Here is a 20,114-nt window from a genome sequence, read left to right on the forward strand (position 1 = left end):
TCCAACCTCTTTTCTTTTACCTCACTTGATTAGTTACTAACACTTCAAATTTGACAACGTCGCTGAACTCAATTCATCAGAATTGATTCGATGGTGCAAAAAATTTCAAATCTCGAACCGTTTAATTGACTTCTCTTTTCTTATTTGAACAATGTAGATTCACACTTCAAAACACATCTCGAGAATAGCCTCTTTCCTTACATCTTCAAACATATCTAAAAACCTTCTTTCTGCCATCTTTCCTTTTCCTTGTGGTACCTTATCCAAGATGAATCTAATCCAAACACCGGAAAAACTCAATGACGTTGCGTTTCTTTTTTTTGCTTCCCTTTTGGGTAAACGTTATGCATGGAGATTACGTAACATGACGTTAGTTTTTCCGAGCTTCACCTGCGTTAAAACATCATGAAGCGTACTAGGCAAAGGACATCGAGGACAAAGACAGACAGTATGATGATACAGAGCAGTAATTGAAGTGAGTTGAGGGAAAGGTGTTGATGTTTGATGATGGTTGTTTTGATGGTGAGATTGATTGTGGTGAATACTAGCCAATGAGAAATGAGTTATTTATAGCTGTAGTGGGTGAAGTCCAGATATTTGATTTGTATGGAGCCGATGGTTTGAAGGGTTGAATCAACTGTACCTAGATTAGTTTGAATCGAATGAACTGGATGGAGTTTAGTGATCCATCAAAGAGCTAGAACCAGCTTAAAGGAAAGGCACTGGGAATGGTTTGAAAACTGGGCAAATCGCGTGTGAACTGTAGAGCAGGTTGTATCAATTAATTATTGACTTCACCACTTTTCAACTTGATGCCCTATCAAAGGAACCTAAACATGAACGAAGAACAAGGGTTGTTTAGGATTAATTATACGAACTTTAGAGATACAAGCCAAAACGTTTCAATACCTTGGATGCCTTTGATGTTGAACAGTTGAGTACAATTGTTGATCAATACCGTTACTCGGATTTACCCCAGAGTCAAGGTTAATTAATTATAACAACGGTTGACAGTTTGTGTAGATGTCTAGAAGAACGGTATTTTGATGGCTTATAGAGTTATAGTTTGAGAAAGGATATCTGATAGAACAAGATAAGGTGGATGGAAGAGTACTTGTTAATGAGATAGGAAGTGTGGGCTTTAGCTCGATGTGCTTTGGCAATTGCTTTGTTCTAATAATACTCTCCTGCTTTCAAGGACCAACAGAGAGAGAGAGGGAGATCTAGTGCTGGCTATCGTTGGGACTGTATACTCTTCTACCCCATACAAGGGCTATTGTTACCCAAAACTGATCCCAAGAATAATCACTTGACAGTGAAGAAATGGTCCATCTGGTCATCGTCCAGGTCATCGAATAGAGTTTGAGAGTGCTTGAGCTTCAACAGCAGCTATAACATCAACATCTACATCAACTACATCATCCACTACTCTAAACCATTCTATCCTACTCTACTCTACTCTCATGCCAATTGTCATCACTGTGCCTTTTGTCGCCTTTTGTCGCCTCTCGAAATCGAAATTGTCAGTTTCTGTTCGAATTTTGTTTTTTGCCCCAGACAAAAAAAGTGAATTTTCTGGGAAAAAGAAAAAGGCGCTGCCTTCCACAAACACAACGAATTACCTTCAATTTTATATAGACGATACCTATTAATATTTACATCATTATGCTCCTTATGATCTCAGCTATCCTCTCATTTGATTTATTCTTCCAATTTCCCACTGTGTCAAGCACAATCACCGCATTTCCCTGTTTCTTTCTGTCCCTTATCCATGTGCACCGCGTCTTTTCTTTTTCCCATCGAATGTAAATCGCAGCAAAACAGAAAAGAAACAAGTTTTTACATCAACAACATCGAAAGCCATGGCCAAAATGATATAAAAGGATTGGGCTATTCCCTTTGATCTTTCTTTCTCTTCCATCTCATACTATCTTTACAAAAGAACACAATTACACAAGAAATAATGACATTAGAAGTTGCAGAAACAATCGCTGACATCGTCCCTTCATTCAGACTAGATGGCAGAATCGCCGTTGTCACCGGTGGTGCTGGTGGGTTAGCCATCACTTTAACTAGAGCTTTATTGAGTCAAGGTGCCCATATCGCCCTTGTTGATTTGAACCAACAAGTTTGTGATGCTGCTGCCCAAGATTTGGCTCTTTGGGGTCAAAATCAAGGCCTAAACCCATTACCAAACATTTCATCATGGAGTTGTAACATTGGTAATGCTGATGAAGTTGAATTAACCGTTTCCAAGATTAATGAATATTATAATGACGTTGCAGATTTATTAATCCATACCGCTGGTTATTGTCAAAACTATACCGCTTTGGAATATCCAAACCAAAAAGCTGCTGATTTGGTTCAAGTTAACTTGGTTGGTTCTTATTATATCGCAAAAGCCGTTGCTAAACATTTAGTTGATGCTCAAAAACCAGGTTCTTTAGTCTTGATTGGTTCAATGTCTGGTGTTATCGTTAACGATCCACAACCTCAAGTGGCCTACAACATGGCCAAAGCTGGTGTTATCCATTTAACTAAATCATTAGCTACTGAATGGGCTAAATATGGTATCAGAGTTAACTGTTTAAGTCCTGGTTATATCTTGACCCCATTAACTAAACATGTTATTGGTAATGATACCACTTTGAAGAATGCTTGGGAATCAAAAATCCCAATGCATAGAATGGCTGATCCAAAAGAATTTGTTGGTAGTGTTTTGTATTTTGCAAGTCATGATGCTTCTTCATACACTACTGGTGAAAACTTGATTGTTGATGGTGGTTATCAATGTTGGTGATTGATTCCCCCTTTCTTGCCAATTGATTTGGTTTGTACATTAGTGCTTTTTTCTTTACACATTTTGCATATGCGTTTATTAATACTTGGTTTTTTATCTTCTTTTGATATATACAGATAGAAATATTCTTTTATAACCAGCTTTTCTGGTTTTAATGATTTTTTATAATAATGATTTTGAAAAGTTTGAATACACTGACTTGTAGATCATGAATATTCATTATTTATATATACAATTTCAAACTTCAAAACTATCATCTCTGTGTCTTGAATCATCAGTTTCAAAAACAACTTCACCTTCACCACGCTCTTGACCTCTCTCATCCAACTCCAATTCATCTTGTTCCACAACTCTATACCTACTTTTAAACTTATCATGATATAATTTTTTAACAGCATCAACAATATTTTGTCTCTTTGTACGTCCCAACATTAAATAACCAACTAATAACAAGATAAACAAGAATAATAACGACCCCCATAATCTATGTTCTTCTAAAACATCATCCCAATCACTATCATCACCATCATCATCATCGTCATCATTATCGTCATACTCTTTAACAGATCTATTGAAAATATATTCAGGCCTAGATCCAACACCAGGGATCTCACCACCATATTGGAAAATAGATGAACTTGGCTCAATAAACCCAATCATTGGTCTTTCAGTACCATTGCCCAACGTTCTCTCAGCAATCTCATAATAAGAATACAACACAGCTCTCCCCAAAGTCCATGAAAATTCATCCAATATCTTGAAAGAATCATCAAACCCAGATATATTCTCATCAATTGCCTCCTCTTGATCAATACCATACCTTGGGAATCCCAACCCATTGTGCAACACGTTTATTAACCAACTTGATTTGAAACACATCTCTGAAGCACGATCATCAGTTTCACTGTTTAATAAATCAGTGTATTTAGTTGAGCATAATTTTGAAGTTTTAGAATAAAATTCTGAATAATTTAAAAAATTTTTCAAATTTGAATAAAAACCATTTATCCCAATGAATTTATCAATGTTAAATTTCAAAAATGGCATTGAATCACTTATCAAACATGATGAGATTGATGAACTTGATGAAGTTAAATTACATGACTTGGTACTTGTTATCGAGGTTAATAACGTGTTTAATGATGTTAGGCATTCAGTAAATTCACCAGTCCCTGTCAATTGTGTCTCCATGTCATAACCTTGAGAATCTTTAGTTGTTATAGTCTTGACGGAATTTTCAGGTAAGCATGGGTCTGTTGTTTTATTCTCTTGGATTAAAATCTCATCATAATGTGTATGTATTTGATTCATACCACCTAGGAATGATTCACTAAATACATTGAATGAATTTTTCGAATCTTCACCATCTTGATAATTCAAACGAAGCTTGAATAAATAATCATTTGATGAAATATCAGAATCTGTTAAATTTGGTTCCAGGGCAATTTGTGAAGACACTCCACCAATATCCAAGATCCCAAATGATGATTTCTCAGTAGTCGCGTCCAATACACTATATTTATAATTAATCCCAATCCATGAATATAATCCTTCAATCTCTCCACTTATTGAATTGATATGACTTGAACAATCTGGTAAATAAAAATCAAACTTCCCTGAAATGTATTGACAAATCTCCTTCAGTATTTTTTGTTGATCCTCAGGTTTCAATAATCTCATACCTCCTGTCGCATGTAGGAAAATTGGAGTTCTATAGATTTGATCATTTGGGATATATTTTAAAACATGTTTTAATAATTTCCCCATATATTTTTTTGTAATTTTTTTGGATTATTTATAAAATCTGCAATACCTGGTTTGATTTTCTTAACATTCTTGGGGTTCATGCTGATTATTTCAGGATATGTAAATTGTTTCCCATTTTTAATATCATTGGTTTTAGGTTCTTTCCAATCTCGTGTTGTCAATGTTGTTGAGGAATTGAAATATCGCGTACGATAAACATTAGCCCTTGAACCTTTTGAACCGGCATCTATCACCACTATGTAATCGTATGGATGGCCATTTTCATCCAAGGATGGTCCTTTTTTCTTTCCCATGGTGATTTTAAGCTGGAATGATTGGTGTACTGGCTTGTACTACATTTACATCCCATAATCATGAGCTTTTTCCAAAATTTCATGACTTTTGGTTGTATGTTCGCGAAGAAACAAAATTGGGGAGTTGATGGTTTGAATATTGGGCTTTATAAACTTGATTATATTGACGGATAGTTGAAAATATTGTTTACTTAAATTGAGACAGGATCAGCTAGCTGAGAATCCAGTTTAATAGCTATACTTTACTGTATCTTCTAGGTTTAAGTATATCCGAGGACAATCACATGACTATCATGTGACTTTATTAACCCTCGAATCTCATTTTTTCCCAAATTTCGCGAATTTGTTTTTTTTGGCGTTTTTTTGGCGGTTGAAACTTGAAACGTCAAAAATTTGGCTGAGATCTGGAATTTGAACAAATTGAATTGGAAAGATGATTTGTTTACTTTATAGAATAATCAATTGGATAAGAAATAATTGAAGAATGTTTCCAGGACAAGGACCACGCCGTAACGAGTACTCTCAACAGTCTCCACAGGACTTTAGAATGCAACAACAACAGTATCAACAGGGACCTCCACAAGGTTATAATCAAGGCTACAATCAAGGTAATCAAGGTTACAATCAAGGGAACCAAGGTTATAATCAAGGCTACAATCAAGGAAACCAAGGTAATCACCAAGGTGGTTATCAACAAGGTTATCAAGGTAATCACCAAGGAAATCAAAGTGGACATCAAGGTGGATATAATAGACCGCCCCAAGGCGAACCACATCGTGTATCAACCCAAGATTTCAACAATGCTGCAAATTCCCAATCCATTTTCCAAAAAGAAGACCCTGCCCAATATGTTCAATTCCAAATACCACAACAAGCCCAAGTACCACCTACAAATCCTCAATCATTCGGTATTGATGGTTATAATTATCAATATTCAAACTGTACAGGTCGTCGTAAGGCTTTATTAGTTGGTATAAATTATATTGGTACCCAGAATCAATTACGTGGTTGTATTAATGATGTTCAAAACGTTAAGAATTACCTAACAAGGAATGGATACGATGAAGGTGATATTGTTGTGTTAACAGATGATCAACGTGAAATGGTTAAAGTCCCCATTAGAGAAAATATTATAAAAGCGATTGGTTGGTTAGTTTCAGATGCTCAACCTAATGATTCTTTATTCTTCCATTATTCAGGCCATGGGTCTCAACAAGAAGATACCGATGGTGATGAAGAAGATGGAATTGATGAAACTATTGTTCCTTTAGATTTTGAAAAAAATGGTCAAATTGTTGATGATGAATTACATGCTCGTTTAGTTCCACCTTTAAAACCAGGTGTGAGATTAACTGCATTATTTGATAGTTGTCATTCAGGATCAGTATTGGATTTACCTTATACTTATTCTACAAGGGGGGTTTTAAAAGAACCAAATTTGGCAGAAGAAGCCGGTCAAGGTTTATTACAAACTGCAATGTCATATATGAAAGGTGATAATGCAGGTGTTATGAGAGGTGTTGCAGGATTATTCAAATTAGCTACATCTGGTGGTTCAAATTCACAGGCTTATGAAAAGACCAAAAGAACTAAAACTTCACCAGCAGATGTTGTTATGTTTTCAGGTTCAAAAGATGATCAAACTTCTGCAGATGCTAGTGAAAATGGTGTTCCAACAGGTGCAATGAGTTATGCTTTCTGTAAGATCTTAAATAATACTCCTCATCAAACATATCTTTCATTGTTACAAAATATGAGACAAATCATGACTGGGAAATATTCACAAAAACCTCAATTATCAACTTCACATCCAACAGATGTTAACTTGAAGTTCATTATTTAGAAAAACAATACAGGATCACCAAAAACACTTCATATATTATATGTTCCATTCACTTTAGACCAAAACTAATTTAAAGTAGTAAAAATAAAAAAACGCAATCCAAATAAGGGAAAAAATAAAAGCATCATAAAATCCAAACAACAAGGAGTCCAAACAAAGCTTAAACAATAACACATTTCTCATTTGTAGTGTCAATCTTTTCACCTTCAATTTGTTCTAATAATGATACAAAAATTTTACTAATATCACTATTTTCACCACTACTCATCTTAGCACTAACTTCAATATAAGGTATACCAAAATCTTTAGCCACTTTAACACCCTCTTCTTTAGAAACTTTTCTTTCAAGATCCAATTTATTACCAACAAGAATCATTGGAACTTTATCAGTACCGATTGAATCTAAAATCTTATCTCTTATAACTGGTAATAATTCAAATGATGATCTACTATTTATAGCATAAACCATGATATAACCATGAACGATAGTGGAATCGTTTATTATTGTGAATTCATCCTGGCCAGCAGTATCAAGTATTTCAACTTCATAAGTTTGATTTCTAAATTTGATTGATTTATTAAATTGATTTTGTATAGTTGGATAATAACTTTCTAAAAAATAGTTATCAACGTATTGGACAACTAAGGTGGATTTACCAACACCACGAGCACCAACAACTGAGATTTTTCTTGTACGTGAAGCCATTGTATTATTTCTTTTATATTTGTGGTTTTAAAACAAAAAATCTGGTGATGGAACAATATGATAAAGTGTTTTCAAGACAAGTCTATAATAGTCTTTTAAGCCTAAACGTTTGGAGTATTCTTGAGCTTGACTTGGTTCTTTAAAAGTGCAATTGAATTATGAGATTGTAGAAATTTGGTAGTAAAGATGAGATGAACGATGATATCGATGATGATGATGATGATGATGAGGATTTCTTTTTTTACAAAAACTTGTTGTCGATTTGAGATTAATTATGGGCCACAAACTTATGTCAGCAGGATTCCACGGATTTTTGAGCTATTTGAGTATGGAATGGAGTTTTGTTAATGAATTTGGGATAGTTGAAATGGTTTTATATGGAAAAGATTTGAATAGTGTGTTGGATAAAAAGATTGCTTTGTTTTAGGTGGACATTTGCTGTTTAATCCCCTGTCAAATGCTCCAGAATGAAGAGAACCGGATCCCACGAAAATTACAATACTTTTTGTGCTCCTGAAAACGAATCCATAATCAATTTGTGTTCTCTGTTAAAAATAGAAGCGAATCAGGTCGATTTGTATGCTCTGAGCCCTGGTTATTGCGGCACTGTATGGCAGTGTTGAAGGCTGAAAGTTGTTGGTGTGCGAATCTGTCGAATAAATCGAGAACCCAGATCAACAGAGTAGAGCCTTGATGATTGAGCTAATGCTAGTCATATGTTGATTCATATGTCATATAACAATATCCTGTCTTACAGATCACAGTTTTTTCACCATAAATAAAAAATGCAATTTATCCCAAAACACTATTTACATAATATACATAACCTATCATCAATCTTTTGCAGCAACAACACAACATTCGGTCTTTCAATAACTTGGTTATTATTGATCATCTGCGGAAAGACCACACTTTCAACTTTTTTCACCTTCTTTCTTCTCTCTTAAACCCACAATTTAGCTCTTTGCAACAATTTAATCACAGGACTTGTTGGTTGAGCACCAACTGACAACCAGTATTTAGTTCTATCAAAATCTAGTTCAACCTTCTTCTTTGGCTCTGCTAGTCTTCCCGAAGGTAGTTTATCACCTGGTGGGGCAATTGGATTATATGTTCCTATCACTTCAATTGGTTTACCATCTCTTGGTTTTCTTGATTGAGCAACAACAATGTTATAAACAGGTTGGTTGACTCTCCCGAATCTGGCAAGTCTTATTCTCACTAAACCTTTGGTCATCTTTAGCTTCAAACTGATCTTTTAGCGTTAAATCAATTTTATTTCAATCTTTTTAACGATGTTTTTTGTTCAAAATTGTTCAATTTTTCAAAAACTGAAAAAAAAAAGTGACCGGAAATAGTTTCTGAAAATGGTAAAATACGAGGGCGATGAGGAAGAAAAAAAATTTAAGACGTTTTTAATATTAATGAAAACATTTATAAAGACAAATTTGATCTCTTTCCAATAATTCTACTGATAAGTGATGTCTTTTGAAGGTGATAAGGGTCTTGAAGAACTCGATTTCGAGTTCAAGCTCCAGAAAATCAGAAACCAAATCACTTCCAAGTTGGAGAACCAAAAACATTTGGCCTTGATTTTATCTGCTGTTGAAGAAAATATCAATGATCAAAATAATTCCAAATCCCCAGTTGCTTATTTCGTTTCATTCTTATCATTATTAGATCAAGCTATTGATAGTGAAAGTGATGAAATTTTGGACTCAGCCTTAGCTATTTCAAGTGCTTATTTCTTGGATTTAACATTACCATTTATTCCAAAAACTTTATTAAAATCTAAATTCCCAGAAATTTTAACAAAATTAGCACCAGCTATTACAAATTCAAATGCTGAAGCTGCATTAATTAGATCTGCCATTGGTGCATTAGAAACTTTGTTGATTGCTCAAGACTTGAACTCATGGAACAACACTTCATTAAATATTAATCCTCGTAGAGGGTTTGGTGGGTTACTAGAGTATTCATTAGATCCAAGACCAAAAGTTAGAAAGAGAGCTCAGGAAGCTATCCACAAGATCTTAGCAAATCCACCACCAGGTCCAGCATTGGAACATGTTGCAAGTGGTATGGCTGCTGACTTTGCAATCAAATCAATTGTTACATTGTTGAGTACTAAACCAAATCAAAAGACAAATAAAGAACATTCTGCCCAATTAATTCATGCTTTACAATTGATCAGTTCAATCACTTCTGCAAATACTTGGCCAGCTGCTAAAATTGAAAACTTGTGTGATTTATTATTAGAGATTTCAAAAACTAATGATCAATACTTAGTTTCTGCTGCATTTGGTGGGTTTGAAGGTTTATTCAATTCAATGACTAATGAAATCGATAATGATAAGTTTGTTAAAGTTTTAAATATCATCTTTGATCTAAAACCATCAATTAATGATTCTCATTTAGCTGCTCCTTGGATTGCTGTTGTTTCAAAAGGTGTTACTGCTTATTCCAAGATTGAACCATTAGAAGCTGTCAAGAAAATTCCACAAGTTTTAGAAATTTTAAAAGCTTTTTTCGCTTCTGAAGTTTCAGATATTTATATTAGTGCTTCTCAATCTATAATAGCCATTATAAGTGAAGGTATCCCAGAAAAGTTTTTATTATTACCAAATGGCGATGATATTACACCTGAAATATATGAAGAAGTTGATGATGTCATTACACGAATTTCTGAAATAATCACTGAATTATTATCTGTTAAATATACTAGTGCTACAAAGGAAATTTTAGAAGTTATTGCTACATGTTTCACTAAATTAAGAATGAGAACTAATCCTGATTTCTTAAAACCATTAGAAATTGTTGGTGAATGGAGAACTAATGAAGACTTTGAACATAAAGCTGAAGCTGAAGCTGTCATTGGTAATGCCATTACAGAATTAGGCCCTGAAGTTGTCCTAAATGTTTTGCCACTGAATTTACTTGATGCTAATAAAACTGGTAGAGCTTGGTTATTACCATTATTGAGGGATAATGTCCGTTTTGCAAGATTAGGATATTTCATTCAACATTTCATGCCATTGATTGAAGCATTTTCTGAAAAAGTGGGTTCCCTAGATAAAAACTCTGTTCATTCCAAGATTTTCCAAACTATTATTGATCAAACTTGGTCATTATTACCACATTTTGCTGATTTACCAAACGATTTACAAAAATCTTTTACTGATGAATTTGCTCAAACTTTATCACAATTGTTGTATTCAAATGTTGAATTAAGAGTTAACGTTTGTCATGCTTTAAGATTGTTGGTTGAAAGTAATGTTGCATATGCTAATGGTGCATTAGCCGATGATGAATTATTATCTCAACAATTTTCTATCAAAGAAGCTCAATCTAATGTTGAATACTTGGCTACAAAATCATCAAACATATTGGCTGTTTTATTTAATGTTTTTTCACAAACAGTTCCAGAATCAAGAGGTTTTGTTATGGAAACAATTGATGCTTATTTGAGTATTTCTTCACCAACTGATTTGGAAGCAACTTTTAACAAAGTTTCATCATTGTTGAAAGATGCCTTGGAAAGTGAAGCTAACCAACAACAAGCTAAAAACAAATCTAAGTTAAGTGTCACCATGATGGATTTAGTTGTTGCCATGGCTAAATATGTTCCAGAATCATCATATTATGCTTTATTCATGATTTTCAACCAAGTTGTTACTTCCGAAGAACCATTATTACAAAAAAGAGCTTATAGAATTATCTCTAAACTTGTTGAAACTCCAACTGGTACTCAAGCTTTGAGTAAATTTATTGAATCTATTGAAAAAGTTATCATTGATAACACCAATAATGTTCATCCTTCTGCCAAAGCTGCAAGATTATCAGCCATCTCCACAATTTTAGAAATCTTACCTTCAGATCATTTAAATTTCATTCCTGGTGTTTTATCAGAAATAACGTTGTCAACTACAAGTGTTAATGAAAAAACAAGAGAATTATCATATAAAACTTTGATTGAAATGGGTAATGTGATGAATAAAGGAGGTGTTGTTAAACTTTCAAAACTTGATGGTTTCCCAGATGATACTCCAGATTCAGAAGGTAGTTTAGAAGAATATTTGAAGATGGTTCTTGGTGGGTTAGGTGGTGATAACAACCATCAAATTAGTATTACCATCACAGCTATTAGTTGTTTGATTTATGAATTTAAAGATCAAATTTCAACAGATTTATTAGTTGAAATAACTTCAACTGTTGATCTTTTCTTGACTACTAATAATAAAGAAATTGCTAAATCTGCTATTGGATTTGCCAAAATCGCAGCTATTAGTTTACCAGAAGAACTTGTTAGACCAAAATTGAAAACCATGTTGGAAAACTTGTTACGTTGGTCACATGAACATACTGGTCATTTCAAATCAAAAGTTAAACATATTATTGAAAGATTAATTAGAAGATTTGGTTTTGAAGCTATTGAGGAAAATTTCCCAGAAGAAGATAAGAAATTGTTGAACAATATTAGAAAAACAAAGGCAAGAGCTAAGAGAAGACAAGCTGAAGAAGGCGAAGAAGATGCTGAAGATTCTAAAAAATCTAAATTCTCTAACGCTTATGAAGAAGTTCTTTATGAATCAGAAGATGAAGATGAAGACGATGCTGAAGAAGGAAATAATAAGAAAGGTAACCAATATATTCTACAATCTAATGATGAACCATTAGATTTATTAGATCGTCAAGCTTTATCTCACATTTCCTCATCAAAACCACAAAAGAAAGGTGGTAGAAAGATCAATGCATCAGAATTTGAAAAAGATGGTAGATTGCATTTCAATGATAAAAACAATGCCGATGATGAAGATCCATTGAAATCTATTACATCAGGTATTAATGCTTATGTTGAAGCTGTTAGATCTGGACCAGTTAAAGGTCAAAAGAATAAATTCAAATTCAAGAGAGGTGCTAAAGCTTATAATGATGAAGATGATGGTGAGGATGATGGTGAGGAAACTTCAAGACCAGCTAGAAATGAAAGACCAAAATTCGTTAATAAGAACAACAAAGTTGGTAAACCAAGACAAAAGTTTAAAGCTCGTAAGAAGTTTTAATGGAGGGGATTCACATTTTGTATATTAATAGAAAAACTACAGGTAATTTGAAATGCGTAGGTGATCATTACTTTTTGTTCATTAAAAAAATTAGGATTCAATAGTAACTATCGCTTCTATATTCCACTGATTGTTGTCTTGAGCCTATATTTATATCTTCATCATCATCATCTTCCTCATACCGTATATTGTAAGGTAATTTTTCCTCCAATTTTTCATTTCTTGGACCAACAACTGTATAATCACTATGTGAATTTGAAGTTTGTGTGTTCAAAATTGTATTTTTGAATCTCTCTTCATGACCAATCTTGGATTGTTTTTTCATCAAAAACTTGAGCCAATCATCATCCAAGATCTCATCTTGTTGTTGCTGTTGTTGCCTTTGTTGATCATTTCTTAGAGCATCACCATTTATTTCATCAGGATCTTGCCTGTTATTTAATGCATTGATATATTCAGGAATCACCGGATTTGATTTCACCTTATTTGTATTCAACATTTCTGGTGTTGGTTTGCTAACCACACGGGAATTTTCAGGAATGCTACCCACAACCCACAGCAAGAAGTTTTCCGCGCCTTTGTTTGGACCTTCATACTGATCATAAATATCTAGTATGTTTGTTGGTTTGATCATTCCAATGTTTTCCAATGATTGTGTAATGTCTTGAATTTTGATTTCCCGTCTACCCTGAAGATCAGCAAGAGATATACATTCTGAAGCCAGTAGTTGGAGATGCCTTATGTAAATATCAGTCAATATATCTATCAGCGTTGGTGGACATCTATCGAATCCTATGGATCTTAACAACTGGTTTAGTGGTGTTAGTATTTTCTATTAAGGCGAAAAAACATGAAAAAAAAGCTCACCTGTATAATTGTGACCCTAAGCACCGAGAAATTGAATGACGAGGGACTCATTGGATACCTTTCAAGCTCCTAATTTGCCTCTGTTTTGGTTGGTTTTTAGAGGCTTCAATTGTGTTGATGTTTTCCAAATTCGAGGTCAAGAAATAAAAATTCGCGAAAAGTGCTACCCGGAATTGGGCCAGGATCGATTTCGATCAAATCAACATTTCATTCTTTCAAACACGTCAAATCAAACAACAGACTCGAGAGTTAGCCACACAAGAGCGTCAATTGGTTGCTTGGTTTGGGAGAGACTGGATTCGTTAGCTCTATTAATCCATACAAATGTCAAAAAATCTATCACTTTACGCTGTTGATGCGTTTTTAATACTAGATAATGAAGGTAAAAGATTATATGCCAAATACTATAAAGCACCTCATCAACAAGAGCAAGAAGAATCAAAGTTTTCAAGTTTGAAAGCTCAAAAATCATTCGAGAAAGCATTGTTTGCAAAGACTTTTAAACAAAATGGTGATATCATACTTTTCGAAAATCATATCGTTGTTTATAAAGAAGTTTCTGACGTGGTGATATATTTAGTTAGTGGCTTAGATGAAAATGAATCTGTATTATTCACAACTCTAGAAGGGTTTAAAGACGGTTTAGACAAAGTTTTGAATTTCCAAGTGGATAAAAAAACTATTCAAGAAAATTATGATAAAGTCAGTATAGCTGCAGATGAAACAATTGATGATGGTATTATTTTAGAAACTGAATCATCAATAATTGCAGCAAGAACTTCAAAAGCCCCAACTAATGAACCAAGTTTGAAAAACATTGATTTGAGTGAAAAAGGTTTATTCAATGCTTTCAATTTTGCTAGAGGCAAATTAGCTGAAAGATTACAACAAGGTCTTTAATAACTGAAGGTGGTGTATACGTGTAAATTACAATGAACAAGAAAAAGCAGTATCTAGAGATGCCAAAAGTTTGTATTTCATCAAAACTATTTCTTTTTGGATTTTCTGCTGTTTGCAAATTTGTTTGTACTCTTAGCAGCAGAACTCTTACCAGGTAGTAAAACTTTTAATTTACCAACATAAATGGATGGTAACAATTCAGTATCTTTCAAACCAGCAATTGCTTCATGTTCTCTTGGCCAATCATAATTTCTATCACTTTCACTTGGGTCTGTAGGTCTCATATTCAAATAATGTAAAACTTCTTGAACGGCTTTACCCTTTTTAGTATTACCAGGTTGAATTTTAACTCTATATCTGTATTTTTGTAAAGCACTCCATGGGGCGAAAACAGGAATGGCTTCCAGAATTTCATCTTCTTTATGTAGAGTTGGTGTCAATTCATTCATGATTTTATCATAGTTGATATTTTCCTTGTAATTTGCATATTTATTTGCTGTGATCTCTTCTTGTCTTTTCTTTTTCTCAACTTTTTTCAAATGATTGATTTTTTGTATTTGTTGTTTCTTTAATTCTTCTTCTCTTTGGTTTTGTTGCTTCAAGGTACCCAATGCCTCCATTCTGAGTCTTCTTTCTTCTTCATCTTGATCAGCATATTTTGAAGCAATCTTTTTCATCTTACTCTTTTTACCTCTGACTGGTTTCTTTTGTTTTGAAGCTTTTGAAGCTAATGACATGGTATCAAACTGTGATTCTAATTCAGGTGTTTCCTCTTGGTCATCAGATTCTTGATCTTCTCCCTCTTCAGCTTCTTCCGCATCCTCAGTGGTTTCAGGTTCTTCTTCTTTAACTTCCTCAACAGGCTCAGGTGCTTTACTTTCCACCTCATTAGATTCTTTATCATCTTGCTGAATATCATTGATGTCCAAATTATCCAACTCTTCGAGTTGTTGTTCCAATTCTTTTTGATTTTCTTCAGTTTTAATCTTCCACAAGAATGCAAACCCCATAACCAGTTGACTTGGTGGCAGAAAATTCTTCTCCTTCAAATATCTGAATGAACCAGCCTTTAAGATAGTACCATCAATATCATTCTTGGTAACATCTGAAGCATATAACCACCATGGAGAAGTAACCATCTTATTATCCCATGCTTTTGAAGTGGCCAAGGACAAAATACCAGCTTGCATTAAAGTTGAAGGGGAAACTTCACCTTTATTAGGATTCTTAATGAAAACATGACTTGAACCATCAATATCAGCATTGACATAGATATCGTCGTCATTAACATATCTATGATAGATTAGATCTGTTTGTGAATCATCTTTACCTGAAATGATCAAATAATTTTCATTTGAGATGAACCAGTTGAATTTTTCAAAGAAATATGGATTACGCAATTTCCTCAAGATGTCATTTTCCTGTTTCAAATTCTTTTTCAAATCTTTTTCAATTCTTTGTTCAATATTTTTTAAAGCTTTTGAAGCAGATTGTTCAACTTTTTTCTGTTTTTCAACAGTTGATTTTTTCACAGTGAAATATTCAGAAGCATTTGCAAAGGCTGATAAACCCAAACTAATTGTGACATTGATGCTATTCTTCACTTTATTATCCTTCTTTGCTTTTGGCTTTTCATCTTCATCAGAATCAGAGTCAGAATCACTTGAACTTTCACTTTCTTCTTCCTCATCATCTTCATAAGCAGCTTCAGTTAACAAATTCAAACTAATCTTATTCTCTTTCAAGTTTAAGGGTAAATTAATAGCACTGGCGACTTTATTATTTTTACCTTTTTCAATCTTGATCAATTTTTCAATAGTTTTCCAATCCATACTTTGATCCAAAAGAGCTTGGACAGCAGCTTTAGCTTCTTCAACAATATCAGCATTGAAAATGATAGTTTCACCTTTAAGACTATTAACAGCTTGAACATCAACCAAACGTTGAACTTGTTGTTGTTTATCATTTCTTGCTTGATCTAATCTTTTCTTTGCTTGATTTTCTTGGTTTTGAATTCTCAAGGCATATTTTGACGATTCAATAGTCGAGAAGAATTTATCAAGAGTCTTGTTATAGCCTTGAATTTGCACCAGCTCTTCATCATCTTTTAACTGAGCAGGTTCAAATGGGTGAAATTGTTCATATAAAAACTTTGTATCTTCTTCATCTTTTGAAGCATCATATAATGGATTGTGCTTCAAAACAAGATATCCGGTCAATGGTTTAGTGTGTAAAATGGTTTGTACTTCAGATTCTGTTTCTTTAAGAACAGTGTCAAGCTCATCAGCTCTCTCTAGGTATTCCAAACTTGATGACGATGGGTTGATTGAATGCTTGTGCAAGTTTTTAGATATTAAATCAGCTGAAAGGTATGGAACTTTTTGATATAAAACTTTTTGAATTGATAAAACTTTATTTTTCTTTCCTTTATCATCAGAAGGTGTGACTTTTTTGTCATTGATCCATTGTTGGATAGTTGAAGCATCATGTTGAATTGGGACAAACTTTGGTTCAACTTGTTCATCTTCTTCAAACAAACTTTCATCAAATAGATTGTAAGTCTCACCAACAGCATATCTATCATTATTACCCTTTTCTTCAACCAATCTTTGCAAGGCCATAATACGACGTTCATGATCTAATAACACGACATTACCTGCACTGAAAAACTCCAATACAAGATGGTACATACCATCACTGAAACTTAGAACAAGGACCCTGTCAATTCCAACTTGCTTGATGCTTGATAATCTTCTACTTTTCAAATGCTTTCTCAATTTGACAACAAAGTTAGATGGTGCCTGAGGTGTTGGTCTTGAAAACTCAGTTAAATGAAGCTTGAATCCACAATCCAACACCAAGTTCTTCTTGGAGTCTGGTAATCCAAATTTCAAGAGATATTGCCTATTTGAAGTTGCAATGTTGTAAATGTTTTGCAATCTATAGTTTGTAATCTCATTTTGCAATTCTGAGACCAAAATCTGCAAATCCAACGAGGTAACTCTTTGCTAGGGTCTGTTAGAATCGAAATAAACCATCAACAGTATTTCCAGATCACTTACCTTCATTTTATGGCAAAACTTCTCGAGAATTCTGATCCAATATTCCAAAGCTCAGGACTCTTTTGATTCATGAATTTTTCAGCGAGTGGCAACTTCCGAGCACAGACCTCGTATTTCCGTTTTTCTATGATGATCAAGATTTGGAAACCCTTTGGAAGCAAAATTAAATAGCAACTTGTGATTGAATCGAATACACTCAATTGGCCTTTAGGAATCAAGGAAAACAGAAGATTGCATTCAAATTCATGCTTTAGTTCTGATCTTAAAGAGTTCTGTTAATATTCAAATATCATTTCCTTAAGCTGATTAGAGAATAAACAATTTGGCACATAATGGTGATGAGATATCTTGGTGCCAGATCCATTAAATTGGCTTCAAATCCAATTAGAACAAGACTAATAACACCGAGACCAGCATTTTACGTTCCTAGAAGATTCGCAGGTGATGATATCCAAAAAAAAGACATCGAAGCTGGTGAATCGGTTGATGCAAATGAAACTGGTGTTATTGAGAAAGATGATCAAGAAACAATGCTTTACTTTGACCATGTGTTACCATTCCGTTCAAGTATATGGGATGTTAGACAATGGATCTCATATGTGATTGTATCTGATAAGAGACCTGAGGCTATTCAATCCCATGTCATGAAACTTGCAAACCCTGAAGAAAATGGGAGTGTCTCAATTCCAGGCTTAGAAATTACAAAATTAGTTCCTATCAAGAGAGATGGTGGTGCTTTTGTGAAATTTAAGGTTCCTCCAAACTATACTGTTTCTGAATTGAATTCCAAGATCCAACAAAATACTGTTAAAGAAAGTAAACATGGCTTATTGAATTGGATAACCCAATCTGCAGCTTTCCCTGTGAAGGGTGTTCCATGGATTGAAGATTTAAGAAGATTTCCAAATAGAACCATCAAAGTTAAATTCACTGGTCCAGCATTGAGTGAGGAAGAGTTATATTCATTGTTTAGAAGATATGGTACAATTTATGACATCAAACCCGCATCAGAAGAAGATAAGAAGGCAACTGTGATTTTCAGATCTTTTAGAGGTGCCATTTGTTCCAAAAATTGTATTACAGGTATGAAATTGAATGATACTACATTACATATCCAATACGAGAAATATAATAGTAAGAATGTGTTGATTGATTGGTTAGTTAATCACACTAGAATTGCAATTCCTTTAATATTGGCCGTTCTTGCAACATTGGCAGTTGTTATTTTTGATCCAATCAGAGAGTTCTGTATTGAAAACAAGATTACAAACAAATTCATTTTGAGTAAAAAGAATTCTGTTGTGAAATGGGTGAATGATCTTACAAACACCACAATCAGTTCATTCCAAAAATTGATTGGTCAAGATGCTAAAGGTGGTCCAAGAAGAGGTTTATGGTCCGAGAGATTAGATATTGTTAAAGAATTGAAATTATGGATTGAGGAAAATGTCAACACTTTTATCATTGTTAGAGGTCCAAGAGGTACTGGTAAACATGAATTAGTTATGCAACATGCACTTCATGATCGTGATAACATTTTATACATTGATTGTGATAAGCTAGTGAAATCAAGAACCGATTCTCAATTCATTTCTAACGCTGCTCATGAAGTTGGTTATTTCCCTGTGTTCCCATGGTTGAATTCATTCTCAAATGTTATAGATTTAGGTGTTCAAGGGTTAACTGGTCAAAAATCTGGATTCGCAGAGTCAAAAGATGTTCAATTCAGAAATATATTATCAAGTGTATTGATAGCGGTCAGAAATATCTCATTATCAGGTTATAAAGCAATTATCGGTTCTGGTGAAAACGCAACCCCTGTGAAAGAGGAAGATTTCTTACAACAACATCCTGAAAAGAAACCAGTTATTGTTATTGATAGATTCTCCACTACTAATAAATCTGAAAGTAATGCCTTTGTCTATAAAGAATTGGCTGACTGGACTGCAATGTTGATTTCAATGAACTTGGCACATGTTATCTTTTTGACAGAAGATGTTGGCACTTCTCAATTCTTATCAGAATCCTTACCTGACCAAGTGTTCAAAACAATTGGATTATCTGATGCATCGCATGAATCTGCTAAATCCTATGTATTGGGCCAATTACAAGATGATAATGTCGCAGATACTTCAGATGATGAAAATTTGCAAGAAAAGAAACTTGATGCAGTGAAATTACACTCAATTTCTAAGGATTTAGATAAAGCATTGGGACCAATCGGTGGTAGAATGTTAGATTTACAAGCTTTTGTAAGACGTGTGAAATCTGGGGAAGCTCCATTAGAAGCTTTGGATAGAATGGTTAGTCAAACAGCGGAACAAATTACACAAATTTTCCTTTCAAAAGATCAAGGAATGAAAAATGCTCAAGCTTGGGAATTGATGAAATTGTTAGCTGAAAATGAAGAAGTTAGTTTTAAGAAGCTGATTTACAATCCATTGTTCAAATCTGCACCAGAATCTGGCTTAATTGAATTGGAACGTAATGGATTGATTGGTATTTCAAGGGATCGTGGTATCATGGATAAAATTGTCCCAGCTAAACCAATCTATAGAGCTGCATTCCAAAACTTGGTTAAAGATCAATCAGTATCAAAAGTATTGGAAACTGCATATTTATTGAAAATCATTAGTGCAGAAACTCAAAAGATTCAGAAATTTGAGGAAGAAGTTCAAAAATTATCATATTTTGCAAATGAGAGAGCATTTAGAGGAAGATTATCTTATCTAGCTGATAAGATTGACTTATCAAATGAAAACATCATCAAGGCAGAAGCTGCAATCAAGGCATTTTCTAAATGAGTCAGTAAT

The 20,114-nt window shown here is 33.9% G+C and overlaps 10 protein-coding genes across 10 annotated transcripts; 5 read left to right on the plus strand and 5 right to left on the minus strand.

The window, feature by feature from the left end:
- Nucleotides 1-1,963: 1,963 nt before the first annotated feature.
- On the plus strand, nt 1,964-2,800 carry WICANDRAFT_36768 (uncharacterized protein; the record flags this gene model as incomplete). The annotated part of the gene is made up of 1 exon (XM_019182472.1): nt 1,964-2,800. The coding sequence occupies one exon, from the start codon at nt 1,964-1,966 to the stop codon at nt 2,798-2,800; it is 837 nt and encodes a 278-aa protein (XP_019036045.1).
- Nucleotides 2,801-3,037: 237 nt separating this feature from the next.
- Nucleotides 3,038-4,860, minus strand: WICANDRAFT_81668 (uncharacterized protein; the record flags this gene model as incomplete). Its single annotated transcript, XM_019185281.1, has 2 exons — nt 3,038-4,485; nt 4,614-4,860. The coding sequence occupies 2 exons, from the start codon at nt 4,858-4,860 to the stop codon at nt 3,038-3,040; spliced, it is 1,695 nt and encodes a 564-aa protein (XP_019036046.1).
- A 484-nt stretch (nt 4,861-5,344) lies between these two features.
- On the plus strand, nt 5,345-6,703 carry WICANDRAFT_36942 (caspase family protein; the record flags this gene model as incomplete). Its single annotated transcript, XM_019182493.1, has 1 exon — nt 5,345-6,703. The coding sequence occupies one exon, from the start codon at nt 5,345-5,347 to the stop codon at nt 6,701-6,703; it is 1,359 nt and encodes a 452-aa protein (XP_019036047.1).
- A 160-nt stretch (nt 6,704-6,863) lies between these two features.
- On the minus strand, nt 6,864-7,409 carry RHB1 (putative GTPase RHB1; the record flags this gene model as incomplete). Its single annotated transcript, XM_019186028.1, has 1 exon — nt 6,864-7,409. One exon carries the CDS (start codon nt 7,407-7,409, stop codon nt 6,864-6,866), a length of 546 nt encoding a protein of 181 aa, XP_019036048.1.
- Nucleotides 7,410-8,352: 943 nt separating this feature from the next.
- On the minus strand, nt 8,353-8,646 carry MRPS16 (mitochondrial 37S ribosomal protein bS16m; the record flags this gene model as incomplete). The annotated part of the gene is made up of 1 exon (XM_019182499.1): nt 8,353-8,646. One exon carries the CDS (start codon nt 8,644-8,646, stop codon nt 8,353-8,355), a length of 294 nt encoding a protein of 97 aa, XP_019036049.1.
- Nucleotides 8,647-8,890: 244 nt separating this feature from the next.
- RRP12 (mRNA-binding protein RRP12) lies at nt 8,891-12,472 on the plus strand (the record flags this gene model as incomplete). The annotated part of the gene is made up of 1 exon (XM_019186029.1): nt 8,891-12,472. The coding sequence occupies one exon, from the start codon at nt 8,891-8,893 to the stop codon at nt 12,470-12,472; it is 3,582 nt and encodes a 1,193-aa protein (XP_019036050.1).
- A 97-nt stretch (nt 12,473-12,569) lies between these two features.
- Nucleotides 12,570-13,390, minus strand: TAF3 (Taf3p; the record flags this gene model as incomplete). Its single annotated transcript, XM_019183974.1, has 2 exons — nt 12,570-13,280; nt 13,340-13,390. 2 exons carry the CDS (start codon nt 13,388-13,390, stop codon nt 12,570-12,572), a joined length of 762 nt encoding a protein of 253 aa, XP_019036051.1.
- Nucleotides 13,391-13,663: 273 nt separating this feature from the next.
- On the plus strand, nt 13,664-14,239 carry RET3 (coatomer subunit zeta; the record flags this gene model as incomplete). Its single annotated transcript, XM_019183975.1, has 1 exon — nt 13,664-14,239. One exon carries the CDS (start codon nt 13,664-13,666, stop codon nt 14,237-14,239), a length of 576 nt encoding a protein of 191 aa, XP_019036052.1.
- Nucleotides 14,240-14,325: 86 nt separating this feature from the next.
- RQC2 (Rqc2p) lies at nt 14,326-17,307 on the minus strand (the record flags this gene model as incomplete). Its single annotated transcript, XM_019183976.1, has 2 exons — nt 14,326-17,247; nt 17,302-17,307. The coding sequence occupies 2 exons, from the start codon at nt 17,305-17,307 to the stop codon at nt 14,326-14,328; spliced, it is 2,928 nt and encodes a 975-aa protein (XP_019036053.1).
- Nucleotides 17,308-17,633: 326 nt separating this feature from the next.
- On the plus strand, nt 17,634-20,105 carry YME2 (Yme2p; the record flags this gene model as incomplete). Its single annotated transcript, XM_019186030.1, has 1 exon — nt 17,634-20,105. The coding sequence occupies one exon, from the start codon at nt 17,634-17,636 to the stop codon at nt 20,103-20,105; it is 2,472 nt and encodes an 823-aa protein (XP_019036054.1).
- Nucleotides 20,106-20,114: the final 9 nt, after the last annotated feature.

This window comes from Wickerhamomyces anomalus (genome assembly GCF_001661255.1).
Source record: "Wickerhamomyces anomalus NRRL Y-366-8 unplaced genomic scaffold WICANscaffold_8, whole genome shotgun sequence".
NCBI classification, from domain to species: Eukaryota; Fungi; Ascomycota; class Saccharomycetes; order Phaffomycetales; family Wickerhamomycetaceae; genus Hansenula; species Hansenula anomala.